Raw genomic sequence first — 23380 nt, 5'->3', positions numbered from 1 at the left:
CACGCTCCCATATTCATCCTATTTGAGAACAAGCGATTTCAGCATCGATTGATTCCGTTCTTTTTGTTTCATGTGTGCTCACTTCTAACAAAAAATACAAAAATAAGAAACAACGCTTGAATCCTTTGTTTTTCGTAGGATGAAATGGAAGCCACATGCGTGATCAGAATCGCGCTACAATATTCGTTGGTCAGTCGGTTTTCTCGGTAGAGCCATGCAAGCGATAGTGTGGAATGCGGAATCAGATTAGCTTGAGAATTTTCGAATGGCTGACAATTTTCAGGTAAGAGTGATGGGGGTGCGAGTGAAAAATCCGGGATCAGAATCGCGCTACAATATTCGTTGGTCAGTCGGTTTTCTCGGTAGGGCGATGGAAGTGCGAGTGAAAAATCCGGGTTCAGAATCGCGCTACAATAATCGTAGATCAGTCGGTTTCCACGGTAGGGCGATGGAAACGCGAGCACGAAATCCGGGATCAGTGGTCATCGTGATCAAATAAATCATAATCGTGATAAAGACCGCGACGTGTATTTCCATATAACTAGTGGATCATATCACCTAACAGAGGTGGCTCCTAGATCCACACCTTACCCTACCCTACTAACCACCATTCCTTCCCGTGACAACTGTGGGGATGCTGTGGATTCCACGGTTTCTAGTAGCAACGGTTGTCGAACTAACATTCCTTCCCTTTCCTGATGACCGTAAGGACGTGGCCACCGCCGTTATTGACTTTAAATAGCTGAACTCTCGAATTGTGCACATTGAGAATGGTTAGCTAGTCCCAAGCTTTCACATTCATTGGCTCTCTGTGCAACTTCGATTGTTCTGGTCAATCACGGAGTAGCAACTACGATGTGTACGGTTATCTTTGCTTTGCTTTGCTTTGCTTTGCTTTGCTTTGGATGAAATGGAAGCCACATGCGTAATGAGGAAACTAATACCCTATTAGCAGTGCTGAAAAATTCATTTAGTCATACCTAAATTCAATCACCTACAGCTCATTTAAGACGCCGAACCTGAGAACATGGTATATGGAAAACTTGTGCGGCTAGACCAGTTTTGCAAGAAAGTCACGAAAAAACCGCTATTTTTGGAATATTCAAGGTAAATGTCACGAACTACCTTCGGAAAATCCCAATGATATCCACGGTGAATATCATTTGGCATTTTTCAAAGGTAGTCCGTGACATTTACCTTAAATATTCGAAAAATAGCGGTTTTTCCGTGACTTTCTTGCAGAACTGGTCTAGCCGCACAAGTTTTTCATATACCGTATCCTCAAATTCAGCTTCTAAAATGAGCCGTAGGTGGTTGAATTTAGATTATGACGAAATGAAATTTTCAGCACTGCCTATTAGTCAGTATTCATATTATTCCGTCACAAGATAAAAATCCTGCAAAGTGGATTACTCTATAGTTATTCAACCAGTTCCTCATATTGTGCGGTGACTACGGAGGATATTTTTACAAATGAAGGAAATTGTTGAATAAAAATACCATTTGCATTCTTTACACGTTGGAATTTTCAACCTATTCAAGGTAAGTAGTTTGGAACAAAATTTATTTACTCTTGTACATGTAGCGTCAATTAATTTGAAGGACTTCCACTATTTTGAAATGAGTTGGAAAATTCACTGGACACGGGAAATCCTATAAAGAATTTATTTCAAGTATTCCAGTAGCTTTTCCTGAAGATACTCTTACCTATATTGACTGCTGAACTATGAAAAAAGTGCGAATTTTATCAGATCTCAAATATTTCAGCACCAAAAACCATGGCCTGTCCATTTTCGCGTCATCCCCCTTCGGAAATGCTCCACCGGCAGCATTCGATTGCCGAGGGAGCCGGATGGAACCTCGACGAGGATTTGAGTGAAATTCCGGACGACGCACTGACCCTGACCCATCTCAATGCGGCCATCCAGCTGCTAACGGCACCTTCGGTAGGCATCCAAGTGCGAGCCCAAAAAGAGCATCGGAATGTCCTTTCCAGTAACATTGTGGCCGCCATTTTTTCCCCAATTTTTCCTGCACACTGCTAATCGATGGAGTTGGCTTTTTTTTTTTCTTTTGACTTTCCCCCCTCGGTGCTTCCGTCCGGATTCGTGCTTACTTCGGCTGCTGTCAAGAATGAGGACGTGTACGAGGCGCTCATGTCGCTGATTGACAAGCACCGCAACAGGTGGCCCGCTCTGGAGAAATTGTAAGTGTGTAGTGGTGCTCGGAAAAACGGGGGTTGTTTATGTTTTGAACTCGGTGGGTGGTTTTTCATGGAGGTTGGGGCATGTTAGTAAACAGAAACATGTTTTCCTTTTTCGTGTATTTGTAGGAGAACAGACCGCAATGCGCTGCACATTTACCCTCATTATGATTATCTGGCGGACGTCCAGGACAATTTGAATCGAATCGATGGTAAGCTATTTTAGTTATAATATTAGGGTGAATCCTTATGATATGTTGTGATACATAGCAAATAAAAGTGTTTTCATCAAAAACGAACATCATTCACTACTGGGATGATAAATGATACCCCAAATCAACAAAATAAAAAATAACCGATTAAAACCTGTATCCGCAATAATTGGGACTCTGCAAAGAACACAGCGCAACATTTTTTTGTCTCAAGAGCAAACTTATGTGTCTCTGACAGATTTTGGGCCGCTGAATCCGAATCTGGGCTCAGATTTGCTCCAATACGTTACAATTTTGAGCTATACCTCAATTTATAGGCCAAAATATGCGATTTTGGGCTTTTTTGAGTGCAAGCCATTAAGCATGGAAGTATAATGGAAGTATATTTTTTAAGTATTCAAAGGATAAATTGGTAAACTAACATCTAAATTAATGACTCATGCAAAATATTTCGTGTTACCAAGTCAAATTTGGTAGATTTAAGCCTAGATTTAAGCATTTTATGTCAGTATGTAAACTTGCATGCAACTTTTGGAGAGTGGCTTGTATGGGAAATATCGTACCTAACATAAATCGCTTAAAACTATCAAATTCGATTTGGTAAAACGAAACTTTTTGCATGAGTCGGTCATTTAGATGTTAATTGACCAAGTTATCCTTTGATTGATTAAAACAAATATTTCCATGCTTAAAAGCTTGCAGTCAAAAAAGCCCAAAATCGCATATTTTGTCCTATAAATTGAGGTATAGCTTAAAATTGTGACGTTTTTTTTTGTTTTTATTCTTGTGTATTTTAACTAGTTGCTAATTCTACAAAATTGTGACGTGCTGGAGCAAATCTGAGCCCGGATTCGGATTCAGCGGCCCAAAATCTGTCAGAGACACATAAGTTTGCTCTTGAGACAGACCAAAAGTTAATTTTTGTTACGCTGTGGAATCGGTAAAATTGGTCAAATCATTGTATTTTTATTATTTGTACCAAATTTCATAAAAATCGATGCATTATTTTTAGCTCATATTCTTGTTTATCGACCGTATTCTATTATTAACTTGATGATTTTGTGGCTATATCGGTCTCTTTCTACTCATAGTATAAGGGAGAAGAGATCAAAGTGGATAATGAAATGATAGATATGATAGAATTCGCTAGGTAGCGATATAGCCACAAAATCATCAAGTTATTATTTTTAGCTGTGAATGAAAAACAAACAGACATGGTTTTAAGCATTTTGTACAATCATGAAAAATTTTCATTCGCATGATAGATGGTTCTTTTATGAAAGTTCTGTGGTGATAGTTATGAAATTTAAGTTATGATACTTATAGAGACACTTTCTTGCAAAATTTCATCAACTTTGATCAGTTGATTTGAAAGTTACTAGTGGGTTAATAGAGGTGAGTTTTAGTGAAAATTTTTCGTGTACATATTACATGTGCGATGTTTGCCTATTCATAACTTTTGAACTTCTCTACCAGTTTTCATGAAATTTTCACAGAAGGTAGTGTTGATTATGTGTATACTATGCCTGCAAAATTTCATGATTATTGATATAGTTCTTTTAATAGTACAATCAAAACAATAAAGAGTGCTGACTAATTGCTGTTTGAGGGGCTAAAATCACGATCAGCTCCAATACATGTTATGACTATAAAATTGTTGATAGTGCATCGATTTTGTTTTTTTTTTAAATTTTGCCTGTGCAACAAATGTAAATTGAAGGTTTGTGTTCAAAATTGCAGCCATGTCCTTTGCCAAATCCAAAAGTTACAGCGCTGACAAGCAAAACAAGGGGCTGTACAAAATTCAATGGCGCACATTCTACTCTTCCATTGCTACAACAAAAAGTACTGCACCGATTCACATGAAATTTTTTAGGTGAAATGAACACATCCTAAGATGTTATTAGGCAAAATTTGAGCAATTTTAATGTAAAAATTGCAGAGTTAAAGCTGTGTTTTTGTGTCCCGATTATTGCGGATACAGGCTTTAAATGTTTTCTATTTTTAAAACAAGTACTGGTCTCTGGGTATGTGTTAAGTACATTGAAACAATATTTTGGAATGCTTAAATTTGTTTAACCCTTTGGAGCAGGATTGTTTCGCCTTCGCTGCCGCAATCTCGCTGGTCTCGAACACGTTTCTTATGCTCTGTTCCATCGCCGGGATTATATTGACCCTTCCGACTCCAAAGAGTTGGAAAGGCATTTTAAAGTTTCAAAATACTTCATCACTCTAAAATACATATACCCAGAGGGCCTGTATTTGATTTAAAAAATAAACGTGTAACGTTTGCTTAACCCTTTCCAAGTTTTTGATTTTGATCTATGTCTAATGATCCAATGTCATTTTTTGTAATCTAAAATCGATTAACACATGTTTTAAAAGGTTATTTTTTTTAAATACTGCACACTCAATCCTGAATTTGCCTATTCAGCACTTTTTTGACGAAGATAGAGCAGCAGAACTATTTCGGTAGCTTCGATTATCGATTTAACTGAGGCTCAGTACACCATCTGTCAAAACCGGGTGCAAAACGTAAACAATGCAGGATAGCTGTATTCAGCTGTTCTATTTTCGTCAAAAATTTACCGAACACGGTATTCCAAATTAAGTGTGTGGTTTTTGATTTTTTTTTATTTCTGAACATCCCTACACTTTTATGTTTTTCCTGGAAGCTTAATTTGGATACCGATTTTTATAGACGAAAACATTTTGAAAATTAATGACTCTTGTTAAAATATTTTTATTTTTATTTTTTTTTTTTCATGGAAAACTTTATTGGTGGGGAATTCCTCATCTAGCCTTTTGGTCCGCCTTAGTGCTCCATGCAATATGGTGGCCAGGTGTTGCTCTAGTTTTTTCAGCTGTATTGTAAAGCACTAGCCGTAGTCGTGGCGACCGGTTATTGCTGGCAGATACAGTTATTATTATCTGTCGACCAAGTTGTGCCTTAAAGCAAGCTTCTGGTGAACAATCTTGGCAACTTCGTTATGACGATCGAGGTAGGCAGATCCAGCTAACACTGAACAGCCTGCAACGTCATGCTCGATCGTTTCTCCTACTGAATTGCACTTCCTGCAGCGGTGCTCCACGTGCTCGTGCAATATGTACCGCGGATAGTTCTTCGTCGCAATTACCCGGTCCTGGATGGCTACCATGAAACCTTCTGTTTCCGAGAAGAGGTCACCCCGCACCAGCCACGCTTTCGGCGCCGCCTTATCAATGTGCTCGAGCTCCAGTTGATGGGGGTGCATCCCATGCAACTCCTTCTGCTTCCACGCTACGATCATCTCGTTAACGGTCTTGATGTCGCAGTTCAGCTGGTAATCCTCCTGCGCCAGATGCAGGGCGCTGTAACCGTGGTCAGCTTCACATACTGTGCGATCATTTCATGACGGTTCTGGCTTTCTATGAAATATGCCCGCAACTGCTGGATCTGGGAGACACATAGTGCCTGGATACTGGTGACGCCTCTTCCTCCTACTGCGCGTGGCAGGGTGACTCTCTCAATGGACGACTTTGGATGGCGCATGCGGTGCTTGGTGAACGCCACTCGTACTGCTCGTTCTAACGCCTCGAGGTCAATCTTGGTCCACTTTACCACCCCAAAGCTGTAGGTCAACAGGGGAACAGCAAACATGTTGATCGCCTTCACCTTGTTGCCGGCTGATAGAAAGCTCCTCAGAACACAGTTGACACGATGCAAGAACTTGTACTGCAGTTCCTTCTTGATCGCTGTGTGGCGAATACCCCTCAGTTGCAGGAAGCCGAGGTATTTGTACGCTTCGCCTTCAACCATATTCCGAATCTCCTCCTGTTCGTTGACGCGGAAACAGCTGACATCCACTACTTGACCCCGGTGAAGATGGACTGACCGACATTTGTCAATTCCAAACTCCATCCGGATGTCGTTGCTGAACACCGTCACAAGCTGCAACAGTTGATGCAGCCTCTGTATTGATTCCGCAAACAGCTTCAGGTCACCCATAAAGAAGGTGTGGGTTATTCTTGTACTCCTTCCCCCACTTTTCAGTTGGTAGCCATAGTTGCATTGGTTGAGTGCTCTGCTGAGGGGGTTCATCGCAAGGCAGAACCAAAGCGGACAAAAGGTATCGCCTTGAAATATCCCCCTCCTGATGCTGAGAGTTCTGGACCGCAACACAGCTGTTCCGTCGGTAATTTGTAGGGACGTGCTCCACATCCCCATAAAGACTGCCCCAGAAAGTATGGACGCACCTAGTCTTCAGTTGACTGGGCCTGATCGATGGTTCTAATTTCGGGCTTCGTTTTGGCTGTTTCTGCTTACAATAGAATCGAACAATCAAACGTTCTTTGCCACGATGAACATTGGAATTCGAAATGGTAACTTTTTTGGTCATACCCCACTCTGTGTCAGTTAGAAGATTTTTTTTTCGTGTGCTCAAATACCTTCATTATTTGTTTTTCCAAACTAGGGTTGGCAGGATCTTTAATTTTAATCCAATTTTTGCCTATGCTTAAACGTGTTATCCCTACAGTGTTTGCTGATTGCTGCTTGCACGGTTTTCTTACTCACTGCCACCATAGTTTGCCCATTTCCTTAGTGATCTTTCAAGCTCTGTTCATCGTTTGTGAACATTTTTGCGAAGATGTTCCGCTGAAAGTTCATGTATTTTGAAACAAACTGTCGGAATCGCAAAAACTGCTATACAAATGCTGAGAAAATAGGTTGACCAACAGGATATAGCTTTTAAAAAGAACTAGTCATCAATAGTTTTGAAATGCCAGTATTTTCTTTATGCGTCCATACTTTCTGGACCGGTCTTTATCGTGTTGCATCAGCCTGATGACGTTCTCGCCTACCTTGTACAACTGCAGTACCTTAAGTAGGTACGAGTATAGGGCACTGCATTGTTTTGATTTTGTATGGGATTTTGACGTTTCTTGGCCTTGTTGTTTACAAATTTTCTGTAAGAGTGAAAGAGAAGGAGAGAATTTCATGCAGTCCCCTATGGTACTGAGTCGTACGCCTTCTTGTAGTCGATGTACGCCATGCTCAGGTTCCTCTGCTTTTCGGTGGCTTGACCCACAACGACTGCGTCTATGATGACCTGGTTGCAGCCTTGAGTGTTTTTGAAACAGCCTTTTTGTTCCTCGGTCATCACGTTGTTGGCATCGAAGTAGGCTTGTATCCTCCTCGCTATTACCGACGACAGCACTTTGTGCAGACTTGAAAGGCACGTTATTGGTCTGTACTTTGCTGGGTCAGCTGTGTTTTGGTCCTTCGTCAGAAGATAAGTGATTCCCCTGGTAATGAACTCTGGTAGCTGCGTGGGGTCTTCTAGCACCATGTTGAACCATTCCGCCATCCGCCCGTGAATCGTCGTGAGTTTTTTTTTTATACCAAAAATTGTGCACGAAATCGGGTCTTGGTGCAGCCCCTGGTATACCGGGTAGCCTCGAGTATATCCTGGGCGGTTACTACGACCGCGGTCATGTCTCCAACTTCAGTACACTGTCGCTCTTCTTCTGCTAACTACATCCCGTCGTCGCTGTGCTGGACAGGGCTCTCCCATAGATTGGCCCAGAACTGTGTGACGTCGCCAATCTCCGGAAGGCCCTGTTCATAATCAGGCTTTTCGTTTCGGATGCAGTTGTAGAACTCCCTTTTGTTTATATACTGATCGGTACTGTTAATGTTGAACATCCGGTTTTGTCCTTTCCGCTTCGAACATTCTCCATAACGCCACAATCGTTTTGCAAGAGCACTCAACCGCTGTACATGGGTGTTGAGGATCTCCATAATGTTGACTTCTGTGAGATCTCGGAGTTCTGCGGGCTTCACAATTTCAGCAGCATAACGAAATAGCCTCGTTGATCGATTCCCCTGCTTGTACTGTGTTAATCGACCAATCTTGGTCCGCAATGTAGCGATCCGGTTCTTCAAACGTCGCATCCACGCGGGCTTTTGTGTGCGAAAAACCACCTGGCGACCCGTCGGCATATAGACCAATCAGTCTACTGAACACCGCCGGGAAACTGTTGGAACGAATCATTCTGGCGAGGCTGACGGCCTATACCGAAAAACCAGATGACCCTGGGCTCCCTGATAACCAGTTTGGCTTCCGGAAGGCTCGATGGATGGGTGACGCTATTAAGGCTGTAACCGAAATGGTCGAGATAGCGCTTCAAAATAAGCGAACGAGAATCCGCTACTGCGCGGTCGTTACGATGGACGAGAAGAATGCGTTCAACGGCGTCAGCCATCGCCACCATCAAGTGTGCCATACACGACCTAGGAGTCCCGGTTAGTCTAAGAGTGCTAATCTATGACACCGAAGAAGGTGAATATAGCTACAACATCACCTCAGGACCCGGTACTATGGAACGCGACAAATGATGGCGTATTGAGGCTCATACATACTTCCAATGAGCGTGGAGAAGGTCGGCTTTGCCGATGATATTACCCTCGTGGTATACGGCGAGTCAATAGAGGAAGTGGAGCTGACAGCAACGCACGCAATTGGCATAGTGGAGGATTGGATGAGATCGAGACACGTGGGCGGTATCTACACAGATTCGACATGCAGGCTCTCCCGCTGCGGGATGCGGGAATGCGCAGACTGCGATGAGACCGTGGAATATGTGCTCTTCTAATGCCCACGCTTTGTAAAGCAAAGGTAGAGTATGCAGGAGATATGCGGTAGATATGTCACTCCAGACAACATTGTTGAAAGGATGTGTACGGGATGGAATTCCGTTACTTCCACGGTCTCCCAAATCGTACAAGAACAACAGAGAAAATGGCGGGCCGATCTTCCAGGAGCTTGAGTCCAACGGGTAGTCTAGTTCTAGCCTGGATCCAAGCATCCAGGGGAGAGAGGACAACTTAACCCTTCAGGACGCGCGTTGTTGTAAAAAGTACAACACTACCAAAAAACCTCCCTCGTCATATACAGCGCGAGCGTGGTGCAATTTCGGTTGCTTGATGGCGCACGTCCTGAAAGGTTAAACGGTAGCTGGTGGAACGCTTACCAATAGAGTAACGGGCGCATCGCGAAGGTAAGGAAGAGAGAGAATGAGTTTTTAGTGGATCAATCTCCATATAACCCAAGCACCCACATCTTGGGTTTCTGATCAGCACATTTTCTCATTCTATAGATAAGGGGGTCTCAGGGGCGTTTCTTGGGGTCCCAGGGGGTTTCAGTAGGGGGTATCGGAGTGCACATGGAAGACGGGAATTGGAGAAGGCGAATGAACCACGAACTGCATCAGCTGCTGAAAGAGCCAACCATCGTTCACACCGTGAAAATCGGGAGGCTACGGTGCATGGGTCATCAGGATGTCGGATAGCAACCCGACTAAAATGATTCTCGAAAGTCATCCTACAAGTCAGGTACAAGAAGACGTGGTAAGCAGCGAGCTAGGTGGGTCGTACCCTTCGCAGAGTACGAAACTGGGAGACATACACTCATGGACCGAGTAGAATGAAGACGGCTACTAAGTACAGCAGAGCTCACTCAGGCCTTAGCCTAGCCGGTAAGGTAAGGGGGTATCAGGTGTGTTTTATTGGGTCCCATAGGGCTTCAGGGGGAATCTCATGTGGTCTCTGGTGGTCTTTGGGCGCTTCAGGGTGTCTCAGGGGCATTTTAGGAAGTCTCAGGAGGGTGCCAAAAGGTCTTAGGAGTGTTTGAGGGGTCTCTGTGGTGCTTCAGGAGGGCTAAAGGGGTTCCAGAGGGTCTCAAAGACGTTTCACGGAGCCTCAAATGTATCATTGTAATAACAGCATCGAACCCTCATATATTCATTGCCGTATACACCGGCGAAGAAAAAGATTTAGAGAGCCACACTCAACTGAACCATCGTTCTTCACTTTTCACACACACGTAACTGAACCATCAGGCATAATTTTCATTGCTCTTGTTTTCCCTTGCTTCAGAAGCATGTGGGCTAATGAGGCATATAGCTACCGCTCTGGATTGATAAGTGCCGGTCAAAAAGGGACAAATTTTGCTTCGTACGGGAAAAAACGCTTCACTTTTCAGACACTGGTCCCAGGGGTGTCTCATGGGGTCCCAGGGGGATTTAAAGGTGCTTCAGGTACGATCCTGGAGCTCCATGCATCTCTAAACCTCCGGAAATTATTTAAGCATTTGTAATAATTTAAAATTACATCGAAATTAATCAAAACAAACTGATATCAAAATGTAATATCAATTTGTTATGCATTCGATTTGCTAGTATTTTGCTGTCGGAGTTTACTTGTGACCATTATCTCTTCCACAGAATCATCGGCCAGCGAAATCCTGGTTCTGTTGGGCAACGAGCTCATCCACACGGCTTGTGTCGGCATCATCGAACGGGCATTCAAGTGTTTGGGATCCAATCTGCAGGAGTTTCTCGGATCTCTGGACGGCGTATACGATGTCCTCAAACTGCAGGAAGAGGACATCTCCGACACCGGGTTCGTTTGTGCCGGAGAAGGTGAGCTGATCTTTACATCGGAACGACCGGTTTTGGCATGGTTGCTTCTTGGATGTCTACAAGCGTTGAGCCGACTGCTGTTCCACTACGAACCGCCAATTGAGATGGAACCGTTGGATGGAGACGTACCGCGTTATCGTTACCTGTTCAAGTTGGATGATTTCGAGGAACAGGTCGTTCCAATCGTGGCTGACAATCGGGTCCATGGAACGTTGCGGGAGAGCGTGTCATCCGACACGAAAGATCTCAAAATGGACAATGATTTCTTCTGCAAGGCGTTTCCTTGGCATTTTATAATGGATGAGAATTTAAACTTGGTACAGGTTGGGCAAGGCTTCAGCCGGTTGTTCAAAAACTACATGGCGACAAGTGGTCTGTCGGCGTGCACGTATTTCCGCTTCAAACGACCCCGTGGGCTGTCGTTGAGATTCAGAGAGATAGTCCGCCGTACGAATACACCCTTCATGATCTCGCTGCGTGCCCCTCCAGGTCGTCCCGACTTCTTCGCCAAAGGTTTGGAGATCAAAGGACAGATGGTGTTCTGCCCGGAGTCCAACTCGCTTCTATTTGTTGGGTCTCCTTTCTTGGACGGGTTGGAGGGCCTGACCTGCAATGGACTCTTCATATCTGATATTCCACTGCATGATGCCACCAGAGAGGTGATTTTGGTTGGAGAACAGGCTCGAGCTCAAGATGGGCTCCGTCGTCGTATGGATAAGCTTAAAAGTTCCATCGAGGAAGCGAACGCGGCGGTTACCAAGGAACGTAAGAAGAATGTGAACTTGCTGCAGTTGATGTTCCCGGAAGATATCGCGGAGAAGCTTTGGCTTGGAGCACAGATCGATGCTAAGACGTACTCGGACGTAACAATGCTGTTCAGTGACATTGTTGGATTCACTAGTATCTGCTCTAGGGCAACTCCGTTTATGGTAATCAACATGCTGGAGTGCTTGTACAAGCACTTTGATGAGCTTTGCGGATTCTTCGACGTTTACAAAGTGGAAACAATTGGGGATGCGTATTGCGTTGCAAGTGGTTTACACCGGGCCAGTATCTACGATGCACACAAGGTGGCATGGATGGCTTTGAGGATGATCGAGACTTGTTCCTTGTACAATACACACGATGGCCAACATATTAGAGTGAGTCACGGGTCTCCATTCTTCCAATACATTTTACAAACATTCTCAATTTCAGATGCGTATCGGCATTCATACCGGGACGGTTCTGACCGGAGTTGTCGGTCGGAAGATGCCTCGTTACTGCCTGTTTGGACACAACGTTACCATTGCCAACAAGTTCGAATCGGGAAGTGAAGCATGCAAGATCAATTGCAGCCCTACGACCAAGGAGTGGCTCATCAAGCACCCGGGATACAACTTCCAGTTGCAGCCGAGAGATGCTTCTTGCATGCCGAAAGAGTTTGCGGAGGCCAAGGGATTGCCTTGCTACTTCCTCGAGGGGTACAAGCATCCGACGGTAAACGACGATGCAACCATTCAGGAGCACATTGAGGCGGCTATGAAGCAAACGCTGCTGGATGGCAGTGAGACCATAATTGTTGAAGAGAGTAAATAAACCACTAAGGGAACCAATCAGTGTTAAGTGTGTGACTATCGATTGAATACTGGTCTGTGTAGCACCAAGTTGTCAAAATGTTGTAGCAAATTTAGACTGTCTTTATGTGTCAAATCTTACTAGTATATTTCTACTTAAAATGATGTTATAATATCGGATGTAACGCTTAGGAAATTGAACAATACAATAAATGTTATTTTCTCGATATGTCGTTGATGAACCAATTTATCAAAGTAAGAACGAAGTAATAATATCTGACTAACTGGACTGTATCACTCCCATCTTAGCAAAGTTTGAAATACGGTATCGCTTCAGTAATATTTGTGGGTTGCCGAATGGTCATAAGGCCGAAAGTCATTAGGCAGAAATGTCGTTGGGTCAACTAATCACTGTACTTCTGTTCTTGTTTCTGTTTTCTGATTTAAAAATGATGTATTTCCTCTTGTATACATAGATTGTTCTTTATATTTTCATAGCTTTCGTAGTGTATGGCATATACAGGTAATTCTACCATTTTTCCTTACTCTTTGGAGTAAAATTTTCTGATATGTTGTTTTCCTTTTTTAAAGACTGTTCTTTATAGTCTCATCGCTGAATAGATTTTGGTGTAGGTAGTTGAAATATTTTAATTTAATTGATATATATGTTTCATAGAAGTTTCAGAAGGGTTTTGGAGAGATTTTTGGGAGTTCCAGGTAGCTCCCAAGAAAGGTTTTAAGTATGTTTTAAAGACGTATCAAGGCTTTAGGGAAATTTAGGGGGTTTCTTAGAAATTTCCGTTGGATTGAGGGGAAGTGTAGGGAGCTGGATTGGGCTCATATAGCTACAGATGTAAAGGCATGAGTATTTAGCATGACCATTGACCATGCTACACTTGTCACAAAAGATTCACGGCAGCGCAGGTTTTTGTTGCGCCGAAGTCACTGTGACTTATTTCTAGCAAGTAAGTATTTATTTGTCAGAAGTAGGTCACAGTGACTCCTGCGCAACAAAAACCTGCGCTGCCGTGACTCTTCTGTGACAAATGTGTTACTTGGGAGGCTAACGGGTTTGATTTCTGGTTGGTCCAGGAACTTTTCGCAAAGGAAAATTCCTTGAATTCTTTGGGTATAGTATCTTCGTGCCTACCACACGATATACACAGTTCTCAGTTAATTAAGCTGGCAAGGATGTTTCAGGAGGTTTTCAGAGGAGTTCAAGGTGTTTCAAGTTCCAAGGTGTTTTAATGGGATTTTATCAGGCTTTCCAGGAAGTTTTATGGGGGTTTCAGATGAGTTTCAAGGCACTTTGGGAACTTCGGGTGATTCTAGGGAAATTCCTGGAGGATTTGGAAGGTGTCTATGGCGATTGCAGGATGTTTTCTAGGCCTTTATAATGGTTTTTTTTTTCAGAAGAGGTTACAGGCATTACTAAAGGCATTTCACACCGTCTTCGCCGTCTTTAAGTTATGTTCAGTCTCTACAGGCAAGAGGATGTATAAACTGAACATTACTTACAACGGACAGCACATACGACACCCAAGAGTCGAACCCACACTCCGTGGCTTACAATACGCCCAAACGGCTGGTGCCGCCAACCGCACGGCCACAAAGCCCACCAGCGATTTAGGGGATTTCAGGTGGTTTCAGGGGCCTGGAGATTATTTATTTATTTATTTATTTATTTATTTATTTGTTATAATCCATCTGACTACAAAGTCTTAATGAATAAAAATCCTAACATTAACACAAGAACAAATTAAAAAACAGACGATCGACTTATCTTATTTTTGAAACGCCCTAATGTCTCTCCAAAGTCAAAAAAGCTCTCTACCAACGTAAACGTTCAAACCATTGATGTCATCGGTTCATTATAACCGTACGTAGTTTGGTGGAACCTGCACTGTAGTAATGACCAATTCCGTAGAGATCGTTGTGGAGCACGAATGTCCAGCATTGACAGCAAACGAGATGAATCAATGCCATTCATCAGCAGTTTAGCTACAAACATCGCTTGTTGTATTTTCCGCCTTTTCGCAAGGGTGTCCATGCTAAGCAGTCTGCATCTAGCTGGATATGCTGGAAGGTTAAGTGGATCACGCCAAGGTAAATGTCGAAGAGCCAATCGGATGAATCTTCGCTGAACTCGTTCAATCCTCAAAGTCCAAGTAACATCATTTGGCGTCCAAACAACAGATGCGGTTTCGAGAATCGGTCGTACCAGCGCACAGTACAATGACTTCAAGCAGTGAGGATCAGTGAAGTCCTTGGCGATTTTAGCAATGAAGCCCAACTGACGATTAGCCTTAGCTATTATCGATGAATAGTGCTTGTTGAACGTCAATTTGGGATCCAGGGTCACTCCTAAATCCGTCACTTCTTCCACCCGTTGAAGAGTGGTTCCATTGATATGGTAATCAAACCGAAACGGATGTTTCAAACGATGGAATGACATAACGGAGCATTTCGGAATGGTAACAGTTAATTTATTCAGGTGGCACCACTCAACGAACTGATCGAGAAAATTTCGCAAACGATGACAGTCTTATTTATTTATTTATTTATTTAATTGTTACAATGTCAACAGGTTAAAACACCCCAATGACAAATCTTAATAAACTACAAAAAAAAGAACAATCATTTTACATTAAACAGATAGTGCACGCAAAAAATTGTCTCGTATCTTAGCTCTACTTAAATGGAAATCAAAACTAGAAAAACAAATAACAAATACCCGACACATACTCCTAACAGGTTCGTTCATCCCATAGTTTGTCGAAGATCTAATAATGCGCAGAAAACCACTAGAACGAAGAGCGCGCCTTCTGATGTCCACGTTCAGTTGATTCAGCAGCTCCGGACAATCAATGTTCGATGTAAGTAGATCACTTACAAAACAGGCCTTCGCAGCATCTCGGCGAACACTCAAAAGGTCAAGATGGATGAGCTTGCAGCGATCCACGTAACTCGGAAGATTGACGGGGTCGTTCCACTGGAGCTTACGTAGAGCATACCGAATAAATTTTCGCTGGACACTTTCTATTCTCCGTATTCCATTCTGGTAAAACGGGGCCCAAACTACAGCTGAGTACTCCAAGGTCGAACGTACTAAGGCGCAGTACAATGCTTTCAGACAGTAGATATCTCGAAAATTTTTGCCAAATCGAAAAATGAATCCCAATTGCGATGATGCCTTCGATATTATATACGATACTTGTTCCTTGTATGCCAATTTAGAATCTAGGATAACTCCTAGATCCTTAACTGAGTTTTCGCGCTGAACTGAGGCGCCGGCCGAGACATAATCGTGAATATATATTGATCGTTTCCGACCGAAGGAGATGACAGAGCATTTCGAAGGGTTTAGAACCATTCGATTGCGGTCACACCACGCTGCAAATACTTCCAATTGCTGTTGCAGATGTTCAGCATCTTTAGGCTTAGTGATAACGTAAAACAGTTTGAGGTCGTCTGCGAAAGACTTTTTCTCGCATTTTAAAATGAAGTTCAAGTCGTTCATGTATAGCAAGAAGAGAAATGGCCCAAGGTGACTACCTTGCGGTACTCCGGAGGTTACACGAAACAATGACGAAAGGTGGTCTCCAATCCTCACTTGCATAGACCGTCCGGTTAGGTAAGAGCGTAGCCAAACAAGAAGATTACCGCAAATTCCCAATCGGTCAAGCTAAAGCAATTTCGTGGTCCATTTTGTCGAAGGCCGCAGACAGATCCGTGGAAATGGCATCAACCTGGAGGCCCTTTTCCATATGACGGGTTATGAATGAAGTGTATGAAACGAGATTCGTACTTGTTGAACGCTTTGGAACAAATCCGTGTTGATCAGGCGAAACGTAGTGCGAACATTTCTGTGATAGGAACTCTAGGATAATCAATAGACCGATGCAAATTTTGAAGTTCTTGCTCCCCTATGCTTAATCGATGCCTTTTGGGGTCCTTATAATGCCCTAAAAAATTGAACTAATTTGGTTTGAATTTGAATGAGCACACGCCATTTGAATTTTGTATGAAAATTAGTATGGGAAATGTAAATCTTGCTTTTCGGCCCTAATATTGTTTTGTAATAATACCTAAAAAATAAGACTCCCACGGATTCCCATTGCCCAAATTGGACACTATCAAACTTCCGAAGACATCATACCCGTAAAACCTATAGAAAAAATGTTATTCAATTTAATTCAAACTGAATACTTTTAAAATGATGCTTAATTTTAATTTCTGGTAACACTGCTAGAGGAAAATTATTCCTAGCAGGCTTATCGGAAAAGCTTGTTTTGAATTATGTCAACATGACAAGTGCAATGGAAATCTACAGTTCAAAAGACGATCCCTAGTGTTTGTTTTTGGGTTGGCGAAAAAGACCGTATTTCTATAGTACAATTATTAGGAGGGAGGAGTGCCCCTTTAGCCGTCCTACTGATACCATGAGGGAGCCGACGTATTTTTTTTATTGCCTGTAATCCCGGCAAGATACCCACAAAACTGAAATACTCGTTTTTGTAAAAATTTTGAACTAATTTCAGCAAACTTGAACTAATTCGAACAATAAACTGACCCTATACAGCACTAATTGAAAATGATTTTCTGGCTTGAATATCCTCATAACAATAATAGATAATGGATTTTATTTAAAGGTTGCTCGCTCAAGTTTTTTTTATTCGTTTGGTCTTGGAGCATTCGTACGCAGAAAAGGTGACAAGGAAGTTTTTTTTTTCCAAATTTGGCGAAAGGCAGAGGGGCGCCCAGTATATCGAACACCGGTAGTGGAAAGGGTTTGACTCCCAAAATAACTAGGTACCTTGAGCATGGGTTTGTTTCTCATCATCAGCATCAGTTAAACCTCGCTTAGCAACTTATGCGAAAGATTATTAATATTTTTACTTATAAAAAATTAAATAAAACTAAATGATGAGTTTAACCATTTATTTACTATTCTATTTGTTCAATGAACGATGATATTCCACAACTTGTAGCAAAAACTGTTCTTGATCAGGATCTTTGGTTAATTTTCCATTGAAGTCGCTAGCCAATTTAACTGCCCTTTCAGCAATATCATTGACTACCTGCAACGCTTGAACCCGGTTCTGTGCAACAATGTACTCCTTCATTTGCGGCCATTCTTCGGGGTCCTTGGTCAAAAAATCTTTGTCAATATTCAATATTTCGAAAAAATCATAGGACTGCGCAGTAATGAAATCACTTAAACAGGAATTTTTGTGTATTTCGGTTGGCTTGCATGGTGGTTTGTACTGGTTCTGCTCATCTACGGTTTGGATTTTTGATTTGGTTAGTGCCTTGACCATTTCTCGCTTTTCTTCTGTTTCCACTTTGTTGTCAAAAAAAGAAAGAGCGATAGTTGAGCCGCTGAAATACCAGAGATGGTTGGAAAATGCCCGTATGGCGATTTGCGAGTACTTCTTTTCTTGAAAATCGAAGGCTGCTTTAACAAACTCCAAATCTACTCTGGGAGCAGCAGCAGCAAGTGTTAATCGGAACCAAAACTTCACGTAGCACTGCGCAATGAATACACAAATCGTTTTATAATGGTTCATTAGGGTAGTACCGATTTCCTTTAATTGTCCGCCAAGCATCCAAATCTTCAATGTATAAATTGCGCGTGCCATCCATCTTGCCCGGCTTATTGCCCCAGCCTTACGAAACCGAGGCCCTTGAGGAGGATTCGCACCAAGAAACATCACAACGAGCTCCAAAAGTTCTTTATAGTCTCCTCGTGGTTGCCTGATTTGCAGTTGCTCTAGACAAAAGGCAATAACTGAATCTTTCCACGGCATTACTTGACGGCGCAAAGCGGAATAGGTCATTGCGGTTCGGTACTTCTTCACATCGATTATGCCATCATTCAATTTCGATTGGAATGATCTGAACTCGTCAAATGTGCCGGATCTTGACTCATCTCCCACTACTTCGAAGACATGCTTAAGTACTACTTCCGCTACGTGGTGATGGCATGCCAGCGGTAGCATCTTCTTCCCAATCATTCTCGGTAGTTGATTGATGACGCCCATGCGCTGTCCTGAATTGACTGCCGTTGTATCAAAGCACATGGCCGATATTCGATCCGTAATTCCCCAGTCTTCCAACGTTTCCTTGATTGAATTGGCCTCAATACTAGCGGTACCTTTGGGCAGCGCTGGAACAGCCAAAATCTTAGATATGTTTTCGCCTGTCACTAAGATTGGAAGACGATCCACCTTCTTCCCGTTTTGGTCAGGGAGTAATTTCCCATCCCAGTGGACCGTTAGCGGAATTTCAGGGTCGAAACGTGCTCGAATCTGGTGAAAGTTTCGATATTAGCACAAATTTGAGTAAAAGAAATAAAAAATACCTCGTCCGACAGCATTTCACGGTTTTTCATTCGGTGTCTGCGTATGGAACTGTAATTTGTATTGTATTGTTTCGAAGCGTCTAAATGATTATCCTTTAATAGAGCGTCAAGTATGATTTCGGCTTTCCGATCTGTAACTCCTACTCTATCCAGGGCGGCTGTTACATTTGTGGTTAGTAAATTTGATCGTACAGGAACCGGATTTGATTTTTCATTATCATTAGATTCCACCGTATGTTCGTCGTTAATGCATTCGTCAGGAGAGGCCTTGAATGGATCACAAATTAAAAATTAGTTAAAAGCTATTAATACTACACTATAGCATACCGTTCCATCATCCTTGAAAACTGTCAATGTACAATTAAATGGCTTTTCCATAGCATGAATAAATTTCGACTGTCGTTTGGCTTCAGTTTTTCGTTTTCTGTTGGAATTGATATCTAGAACAGATATATTTTTTTTAATATTCAACTTAATGGCCAACCCTCTACCAAATACTACCTCGCCAGTATCCGTGAAGCTTTTTGATTTCCACTTTTATGTGATCAATCCGTTTTTTATTATCAAAATTAAGGCTCATGACTTTTTCCGCCGTTCTTTTTATGCTCTCGTTTATTGAACATTTATCAACTTTAAAGAAATAAAAAAAACACCTGCAAAACTTCCTTTCTAGTTGGGATTCGGGAAGACAAAAAGTCAATTTTCACCGGTCCAACCAGAAAAACTTGTAAACGGGATCGAAGGGGTTTTGGACTATCGATTTCCATAGCGCTTTCCATCTTGTCACAATTCAAAACAAGCTTTTCCGCTAAGCCTGCTTGGAATAATTTTCCTCCAGCAGTGTTACCAGAAATTAAAATTACTCATCCTTTTCAAAGTATTCAGTTTGAATTAAATTGAATAACAATTTTTCCATAGGTTTTACGGCTATGATGTCTTCGGAAGTTTGATAGTGTCCAATTTGGGCAATGGGAATCCGTGGGAGTCTTATTTTTTAGGTATTATTACAAAACAATATTAGGGCCGAAAAGCAAGATTTACATTTCCCATATTAATTTTCATACAAAATTCAAATGGCGTGTGCTCATTCAAATTCAAACCAAATTAGTTCAATTTTTTAGGGCATTATAAGGACCCCAAAAGGCATCGATTAAGCATAGGGGAGCAAGAACTTCAAAATTTGCATCGGTCTAATAATCAACTTAAACAGCTTTAAAGTTGCACACAGGGCGGCAATTCCTCGATAGTTTGATATGGTGCGTTTGCAGCCACGCTTGTGTAATGGAAAAACATACAATTCCTTCCAACATGTGGGAAATACCCCAGTTGCCAACGAAAAGTTGAAAATCAGCGCCAAGGGAGATGCAATTGTATGGATACACTGCTTTAGGACCACGGATGGAATGCCGTCAGGACCGAAGCCGGTTGATCGCTTCAGACGCTTCGCAGCTGCGTAAATCATTTCGTCGGTTATCACATGATGCGGGCCGATGGACGGTGGAATGGGCCTGTTGGATGCTGCAGCGATAACATCTTGGTTGCTAGTCGGTTGATTGGAGAAAACGCTGCTAAACTGTTCCCGAAAATGAATGGTAATTTCTTCTGTTGACGAGGCCTCTGAGATTCCGTTGGTCATAGAACATGGCAGTCCGGTTTCCTTACGTTGGTCACCCACATATCGCCAAAAACTTTTTGGATCCGACTTCAAACGACGTTGCAAACGATTTTGATGGAGTCGAAACAATCGCTCATTTAGGCGCTTATATCGTTGATTGGCACGTAGGGTAAGTGTGCCGATCGTTGTGGTAATAAGGTAAATTAATTCAAAAAAATATGATCGTACCATCTAATGAACGGTTTCAAAACGTTAGTCGGTAGTTTTCTATCCAAATTTGCTGGGAAAAATATGAAAACTATCGTTTCTCTCTGTTTTCGATCAATAATCGCATACCACAACAATAGGCACACTGTTCCTATTATGGAGGTAAAATTTAATTTCGGTTCCTAATGTTGCGGTATTCCATTGAAATCATATGGGATACCGCAACATTAGGAACACTACCGCAACAATAGGAACACAGCAGCAGAAATATTAAGGAAAATATTTTTTAAAACTACGTTTTTGGGCAAAACTTAAGCACACAAAAAATGCAATCTTATAAATTAAGCATAATACATCTATTAAAAATGCCTTTTGGTAACATTTCAGTCGAAAAAGTGCTCAAATGCCATTACCGCAACATTAGGTACTACCACAACGAAGGGAACAATTACCCTAGGTATCTAGCCCTCGAAAAAGCAGATTTGTTTTTGCTGAATTTTCTCAGTGCTTTTCGTTTTTCCCTTTTTAGTCGTCTAGTTTAGTAGTTTAGACGAGCGTTTGACCAAACCGGATGAGCTTGTTTCCGATGAAGCTTTTTCGGAACGAACTGGTCCATAGCATACAGTAGAATACAGCCAACGGTAGAAGCAGCTCGGTCAGCATCAGCATCACGAAGTGCGGAGTTCCAATCCACACCCAGAAGAAATGAGTTCATGTTGAAGTAGTCAGCGTTACCAAAGTCGTAGAACAACGTGTTCGCTTCTACATCCTTGAACGTGTTTTGGGCTCGTATTCTCAACGAGGTTTGAAGAGGGGGATGATGCCTGCATATTTTTACCAGAGTAGATGGAGCGCGGATAATCCCGAGTAGAAGTAAAAATCAGAACAATATCATCATTTGATATTCCTCAGTGAAGTACTCAAGATCATTATTAGCTATTGGTTTGTTTGACATAAGAGATAAAAGATCAAAAATAAGATCAAAAATTAGCATGTGGAAGAACATAATAATATCTCATTTTGATGCTATAAGATCAGATTAATATCTGGGGAGATCTGGGCTGTAGCCCATCTAACCAATATCATAAAATGATCTGACAGATGGATTGGAGTAAAAAAAAAGAAAAATGGCCGCAACCAGAATCGAACTTATGACCTTGTGATTTATAAGCAGTGACATTACCACTGCACTACGACTCATATCTGAAAATAGAAGGTAACAAGAGCATCAAGTTCTACGTTTTCCAAGATGTTTGCGAGTCATGGTAGTTGTGTTGGTTTGGTCCCGCTATGTTGTAGATGAGTGTGTGGAAGAACTAATTACACTAGTTTACAAAATAAAACAAAAGTCGTGAACTTCTGTCAACGACCAAAATTTTTTGAGCACAATTTGGCACTGATTTCGAAACCGTGCTTCAAAAAATTTTAAGTAGAGCAGTTTTTGAGTTTTAGCTCAATATCGAGTTTTTCAACTTTTAAAAATATGGAATTTACTAAAATTAAAATATCTTGCGTTTTGTTCTGCCAATTTCAAATCTTTTTTCATAAATTAAAAGCTGAATACAATACCATTCGATCATCTGAATGCAGGTTTTGCGTAATATTGATGAAATTCAAGATATTGGCGAGTTTTAGGGACGATCTCCTTAAATTTTAACTAAATTTCCAAAAATATATGAAGAAATGTATTTTTTTCAATAAGAAAAAAAAATTAAAAATTCTTTCTAAACGTTTATTTGACATATCATATGTAGGCGAGTTACAGTAAAAAAATCAGCTCAATCGGAGCATTGATTACGGAGAATTAGATGTGTGAAGTAAGCGACATTGCTCAAAAATAGAACAAAAATCATATTCAAATCATCAACCTTGTATGGAAAGTCGAAAAATTTTCCGCTCTACTGTAATTTTTTTCCTTCGCGTTTTCGAACTCAGGGCATGATTCTACACCAAAAACGATCATCAGCTTACCGAGTTCAAAAATGTTGTAAACTAGTGTTATGATCTTGAATAGTAGTTTTCAGATCTTACAATTTTCGGATGTTTTAGATGAATGTGTCGAAGAACTGATTTTGATCTTGAGCAGTAATTTTCAGATCTTTCGAATTCTGGATGTTGCAGATGGAAATGTGAAGAGCTAATTTTGATCTTGAGCAGTATTTTTCAGATTTCTTAATGATAAATGTTCTTTTGCAGAATATTAATACAGTTTCCACCCAAAATTTGCAAAGGCGCCATCCACGAATTACGTAACGCTCTAGGGGGAGGGGGGAGTATGGCCAAGCGTTACGGCCCATACAAAAAGTTTCGGATTTTCATACAAAAAAGCGTTACGGAGGGGGGAGGGGGGTCGAAAAATTTCGATTTTAGCGTTACGTAATAAATGGATGCTGCCAAACTGACGTGATGGTATGGAAAGTAAAAACGAATTAAGGCTATTTTGCATATTTTCCTAAACTAAGAGAGCACTTTTCTCTACATGATTTCACATATCATGCTCTATCTCTGAATTGTTAACAAAGCTGGTGATCCAAACTTTAAAAACGACATGCGTAGAAACATGGTTGGTTTATTTTGCGCCTAAAACAGGACGAATTTCCACCAATAGGACGCAATCAGTGAAGTACTAGATTGTAGTAATGAGCTGAATTTTTGTATGGTGAGAAGGTGAATCAAGTATGTACTTCACTGAACGTGCTCTATTGTGAACTGTCGCCCAGAAAAGCTTTGGAAACATTTAGTAGATCGTAGTCGTCACGA

General features: G+C 41.6%; 2 protein-coding genes across 3 annotated transcripts; one reads left to right on the top strand and one right to left on the bottom strand.

The window, feature by feature from the left end:
• The first annotated feature begins 1384 nt into the window (after nucleotides 1-1384).
• On the top strand, nucleotides 1385-12693 carry LOC109422970 (head-specific guanylate cyclase). The gene is made up of 6 exons (XM_019697870.3): nucleotides 1385-1542; nucleotides 1768-1946; nucleotides 2133-2206; nucleotides 2333-2415; nucleotides 10681-12020; nucleotides 12076-12693. Exons 2-6 carry the CDS (start codon nucleotides 1779-1781, stop codon nucleotides 12454-12456), a joined length of 2046 nt encoding a protein of 681 aa, XP_019553415.3. The 5' UTR covers nucleotides 1385-1542; nucleotides 1768-1778; the 3' UTR covers nucleotides 12457-12693.
• A 3630-nt stretch (nucleotides 12694-16323) lies between these two features.
• LOC134285651 (uncharacterized) lies at nucleotides 16324-19992 on the bottom strand. Of its 2 annotated transcripts, XM_062846842.1 has the most exons (5): nucleotides 19300-19992; nucleotides 19126-19238; nucleotides 18799-19065; nucleotides 18661-18745; nucleotides 17919-18056 (listed from the first exon to the last, which is right to left on the bottom strand). In XM_062846842.1, exons 1-5 carry the CDS (start codon nucleotides 19376-19378, stop codon nucleotides 18052-18054), a joined length of 549 nt encoding a protein of 182 aa, XP_062702826.1. In that variant the 5' UTR covers nucleotides 19379-19992; the 3' UTR covers nucleotides 17919-18051. The 2 variants fall into 2 exon arrangements, with proteins under 2 accessions (XP_062702822.1, XP_062702826.1); XM_062846838.1 differs by having other exon boundaries at nucleotides 16324-18745.
• Between the last annotated feature and the right edge of the window lie 3388 nt (nucleotides 19993-23380).

The sequence above is a fragment of the Aedes albopictus genome, chromosome 1 (genome assembly GCF_035046485.1).
Source record: "Aedes albopictus strain Foshan chromosome 1, AalbF5, whole genome shotgun sequence".
Lineage (NCBI taxonomy): Eukaryota > Metazoa > Arthropoda > Insecta > Diptera > Culicidae > Aedes > Aedes albopictus.
This window is presented reverse-complemented; position numbering and strand designations above follow the sequence as displayed.